Here is a 5,987-nt window from a genome sequence, read left to right as displayed (position 1 = left end):
TATGTATCCACCCTTATATGTATGTAAATATGTCTTCTAACTGTGCGACAGTCGCGAGTTAATGCGACTTCCAGCGAATCACACATTGCTGTCCGCAAAGCCGCATATATGTACCTTATGATCAGAAAGTACCGGGAATGTTTAAATTAAACAAAACAGAGTTAAATTTAAGGAAAATTTATATTATCTCCCTCAAAATATGACCCGTCTGAAGGAACACACATGTGCCAACGCTTAACCCAGTCCTCCAAACACTCCCGGCAGGCCGATTTGTATTCTCTTTGATCAGTGCGATGGCGCGTTATCACCATGCAAAATCTGAGAATTGTTTGCTCACATTCCCGGCGGTTTGCAACACACAGCATCTCTCTAAGGTTTCAAAACGAATAAATAATATTCTCTATTGACTGTCTGACTTCCCGATGGAAGGTACTCATGGTGGACTATGCCTTGGCAATCGAAGGAAACAGTCAACACCACCTTCCCGGTTCTTTTTGCTCATAGGGTATACATATCCCATCTTTTCACTGACAGACAAGAAGACGGTCGCAGTTGTTGTTTTTTATATGCATACATTTTGCGTTCGTTGAAGGTTTGCATATATTTGTATACATATGCGTGTATGCGCGTTTGGCTTTCTGGATGCATCCATGGATATTAGAATATTTTCTCATCAATATGTGTATGTAAGTAGTTCAGATTTGACTGAAGAGATTAAATATAGGAATGCATATTCATATGATTGCCATTATGGCTGTTTTACATATAAATTAATTCAAATGAAGTATTAATAATGTTATATAGAAAATAAATTTATAAAAAACAGGTATTAGAAAAACCTGAATACACTATTTTAAATCAATTTCAATTAAACCAAATATAAAAAATGAAATAAAAGTATCGAACAAAAAACTGTGCACAGGACTTGAACCTGAGTCAAATATGAGACGATGTACTGCATATACGACACGTCTTTCACGATTGCGTTAATCTACAATTATTGATGATCTTTTCTAAATCACTCATTTATTCGATTCGCAGTTTTATATGCACATATTCTGCGTTAGTTGAAAGTTTGTATGCGTAATTATATGAATATGCATGTGTGTATGCGCGTTTGGCTTTCTGGACGGATATTAGAATGATATTTTCTCATCAATATAATTTGGATTTGATGAAATAGATTATAGATATACATATGTACATATTTTCTGTTTTGATTGATTTATATAAAAGTCAGGTCATATCCAGTATGAACTATTTTATACCGAAAAGAAATTTCCATTTATAAAATACAAAAAAAAACAGTATTTTAAAGAAATTTTTATTAAAATAAACTCAAAAATTTTACCAAACTTTCCTGGTTCGAATTGTAAAAAAAAAATGTGTAAGAAAAAAAAAATGTCTTCAGGACTTGAACCTGAATTATATACGTGCCAAAAAACAAAACGAATAATTCCGCCGACTTTATACTAAGTTTCCACCGCAGCCGGAGTTTGGGTTCTCTGCCGCTATCGTGCTCTTAGCGCAAACACCAAACAAAACACCTGTCAAATCCCATACAAAATTAAAACACAACTCCATACCTAAACCCACTCTAATATAATTATTAAGTGGTGGCAATGTTGCTCATTTTCCTCATTTATTATTGCATTCTTATCGAAACATGGCAACAATGATTGCAATTTGTCAATATGACATTTGATTGACGCACCGGCTATCCATTTGGTGAATCTTGCTCAAACGACTGTGATATATATCAAACAACAGGTAAAAAACCGAGTGTTAAGCGAATAGAGGCTACTGGAGATGCGCCAATTCCGCAATATGGACCAGGAAAAGTTTTACACGAACATTATTTATATACGGTTGGGGGAACAACTGGCTATGATTACTCTTGTGATATGCATCGCTTAAATTTGCGCACTCGAGTGTGGGAATGCGTATATATCTGTCGTCCAGATATACGCGAAGATCCAGAGGGTCGTTATCGTCACGAAGTTGTCTACGATGGGCAATACATATATGTGCTGGGTGGTGATACATCGAATTTAGTGTATGATTTACAACGCATCCCTGCATTTAATTTAATTACAAACCGATGGGAATATTTCGTCACATTACCCGATCGAACATCACAAACAAATCTAACAATCGAGCGACAAAATTCCGGATATCCAAACCCACGAAAGTGCTTTTCCTGCCTACAGCACACGAAATCAAATGGTAAGGTCGAAGCATTCATTACGGGAGGCTTGCAGGTGCGTAATAATTAAATTTAGTATTATTAAATTATATTTGAAGTTGGATATCCCTTTCCCATTTGCAGGCCGATCAAGTATATTTTTCAGATATATGGAGATTAAATTTTACTACTAAGCAATGGACACTTATAAAAACAGCCTCTCTACCAAAAGCTTTGTACTTCCATGCCGCAGCGCACAGTCAAAATGGTTGTATGTACATATTCGGTGGTATTGAATATGATGAAAAACGTATACGACGGTGCAATGACCTTTATAAAATGTGGATGACCATACCATTATTAAGTGAAATTTGCTGGGAGGCAGTGTTACATTACAGACCAAATCTCAAATTGAATGGCCACTCACAGCTGCTTAAAATGGGCATACCATTGCGCTTTGCACAGAGATTGTGGCATTCTTCAAAAGCCAAATGATTATACAATAAATGAAGAGATATATGGTATGGTATGTCATGTAATGGAGGATGGTTCCATGTGTAGAAGTCCACGCAAGTGGGGAAAGTTACTGATCGCCCTTCACTTGGGAGTGGCCAGGACGATTCTTCTACATATGGTTCAAGCAGCTCACAATGTCCGGGATTAGCCCACGTATCCTCTGGGTAGCTTCCGAACACCCGTCCGGGAGTGAGCTAAAGTGAGAAGGCGAAGCATCCCAGCATAGCTGGTTGTGCGCTGGGTTTGGGACCCGCCACTTAAAAAGCCCCCCCAATGAAAACAGCAACAAAGCCTCGGATGAGAACTTCCAACACTGATGACGACCCCTGCAAACGAAATAAGGAATACGATTTGAGGGCATGCACCTGGAATGTCCGGTCCCTTAATGGGGAAGGTGCCTTTGCCCGGCTGGTTGATGTCCTCGTGAGAGTAAAGGCTGACATCACTGCCATCCAAGAGATGCGATGGACGGGGCAAGGTAAGAAAAACATAGGACCTTGCGACGTCTACTACAGCTGCCATGTAAACGAGCGCAAATTCGGTGTCGGATTTGTTGTGGGAGAGAGACTTCGTCGCCAAGTACTGTCGTTCACTCCGGTGGACGAGCGTCTCGCAACAATCCGCATCAAAGCGCGATTTTTTAACATCTCGCTAATTTGCGCCCACGCCCCGACGGAAGAGAAGGACGATGCGACCAACGATTCCTTCTATGAGCGCTTGGAACGTTCCTATGAGCGCTGCCCCCGCCACGACATAAAAATCGTGCTTGGCGACTTCAACGCCAGGGTGGGCAAGGAGGGAATTTTTGGTCCCACAGTCGGAAAATTTAGCCTGCACAACGAAACATCCGGTAACGGACAGAGGCTGATCGACTTCGCCGGGGCCCGAAACATGGTAGTCTGTAGCACCAGATTCCAGCATAAGAAGATTCACCAAGCTACCTGGCTGTCTCCAGATCGAAAAACGCGAAACCAGATCGATCATGTTGTGATAGATGGAAGACACGCTTCTAGTGTATTAGATGTACGTACGATCCGAGGACCCAACATCGACTCGGATCATCACCTTTTTGCAGCCAAACTGCGCACACGCCTCTGTGCAGCAAAAAACGTACATCTACCTACGCAAAGAATGTTCGACATCGAAAAGCTGCAATCACAACAGACCGCCAGAAGATTCGCCACTCGACTCTCACTCCTGCTCTCGGAGAGCACTGCCCAACACACCAGCATGCGCGAGCAATGGAGCAACATTTCTCGTTCCCTACGTACCGCCGCCGAAGAAGAAATCGGATTCCGGCGAGCCCGAAAAAACCATTGGTACGACGAGGAATATCATGCTGCCGCCGAAAGAAAAGATGCCGCCTATAGAGCCACGCTGCCATCGGGCGCAACGCGAGCCATGTGGGATCGCTACAGAGAGCTAAAAAAGGAAGAGAGACGTATTATCCGACAGAAGAAACGAGAGGCCGAAATACGTGAGTGCGAGGAGCTTGAGATGCTGGCCAATAGGAACAACGCCCGAAAATTTTACCAGAAAGTTCGGCGGCTTACAGAAGGTTTTAAGACCGGGGCGTTGTCCTGTAAGAACAAAGACGGCGATCTGGTGACTGACGTACAGAGCAATCTTAAATTATGGAGGGAACACTTCTCGAACCTGTTAAACGGTGACAGCTGCGCATGTCATAGAGAATGTGAAGATCCCGATACCCCAATCGTTGACGACGGAATTGTCGTTCCGTTACCCGACCATGACGAGGTGAGAATAGCAATATCACGGCTAAAGAACAACAAAGCCGCGGGCGCCGACGGACTGCCGGCTGAGCTATTCAAACATGGCGGCGAGGAGCTGGTAAGGTGCATGCATCAGCTCCTATGCAGAATATGGTCGGATGAAAGCATGCCTGCCGATTGGAATTTAAGTGTGCTCTGCCTAATCCATAAGAAGGGCGATCCTGCAATTTGTGCCAATTACCGCGGGATTAGTCTTCTAAATATCGCCTATAAGGTTCTAGCGAGCGTATTGTGTGAAAGGCTGAAGCCCACTGTCAACCAACTGATTGGACCTTATCAGTGTGGCTTCAGACCTGGAAAGTCTACCATCGACCAAATATTCACAATACGCCAAATCTTGGAAAAGACCCATGAAAGGAGAATCGACACACACCATCTTTTCGTCGACTTCAAAGCTGCATTCGACAGTACGGAAAGGAGTTACCTGTATGCCGCTATGTCTGAATTTGGTATCCCCGCAAAACTAATACGGCTATGTAAGATGACGTTGCTCAACACCAGCAGCGCTGTCAGAATTGGGAAGGACCTCTCCGAGCCGTTTGATACCAAACGAGGTTTCAGACAGGGTGACTCGCTGTCGTGTGACTCCTTTAACCTCATGTTGGAGAGCATCGTACGAGCCGCAGAACTTAATTGCTCAGGCACAATATTTTATAAGAGCGTACAATTGTTGGCGTATGCCGATGATATCGATATCAACCGCGCTGTTAGTTCTGCCTTCTCCAAACTGGATAAAGAGGCAAAGCGAATGGGTTTGGTGGTGAACGAGGACAAAACGAAGTACCTCCTGTCTTCAAACAAACAGTCGGCGCAGTCGCGTATCGGCACCCACGTCACTGTTGACAGTTATAATTTTGAGGTTGTAAAAGACTTCGTGTATTTAGGAACCGGCATTAACACCGATAACAATGTCAGCCTTGAAATCCAACGTAGAATCTCTCTTGCCAACAAGTGCTACTTTGGACTAAGTAGGCAATTGAGCAGTAAAGTCCTCTCTCGACGAACAAAAGTAACACTCTACAAGACTCTCATCACGCCCGTCCTAACGTATGGCGCAGAAGCTTGGACGATGACAACATCCGATGAAGCGACGCTTGGAGTGTTCGAGAGAAAGATTCTGCGTAAGATTTTTGGACCTTTGCACGTTGGCAACGGCGAATATCGCAGACGATGGAACGATGAGCTGTATGAGCTTTACGACGACATAGGCATAGCGCAGCGAATAAAGATCCAGCGGCTTCGTTGGCTGGGTCATGTCGTCCGAATGAATACAAACGCTCCGGCTTTGAAAGTATTCGATGCGGTACCAGCTGGTGGTAGCAGAGGAAGAGGAAGGCCTCCTCTGCGTTGGAAAGATCAGGTGGAGAAGGACTTGGCTTCACTTGGTGTGTCCAATTGGCGCCGGTTAGCACGAGAAAGAAACGACTGGCGCGCTTTGTTAATCTCGGCCAAAATCGCGTAAGCGGTTATCGCGCCAATTAAGAAGAAGAAGA

The 5,987-nt window shown here is 43.6% G+C and overlaps 1 protein-coding gene across 1 annotated transcript; it reads left to right on the top strand.

The window, feature by feature from the left end:
- Nucleotides 1-1,709: 1,709 nt before the first annotated feature.
- Nucleotides 1,710-2,717, top strand: LOC129250632 (kelch domain-containing protein 10 homolog; the record flags this gene model as incomplete). Its single annotated transcript, XM_054890238.1, has 2 exons — nucleotides 1,710-2,261; nucleotides 2,330-2,717. Coding segments are annotated over 2 exons (903 nt in total), but the record flags the coding sequence as incomplete, so codon positions are not given.
- Nucleotides 2,718-5,987: the final 3,270 nt, after the last annotated feature.

This window comes from Anastrepha obliqua, chromosome 6 (genome assembly GCF_027943255.1).
Source record: "Anastrepha obliqua isolate idAnaObli1 chromosome 6, idAnaObli1_1.0, whole genome shotgun sequence".
NCBI lineage: Eukaryota > Metazoa > Arthropoda > Insecta > Diptera > Tephritidae > Anastrepha > Anastrepha obliqua.
This window is presented reverse-complemented; position numbering and strand designations above follow the sequence as displayed.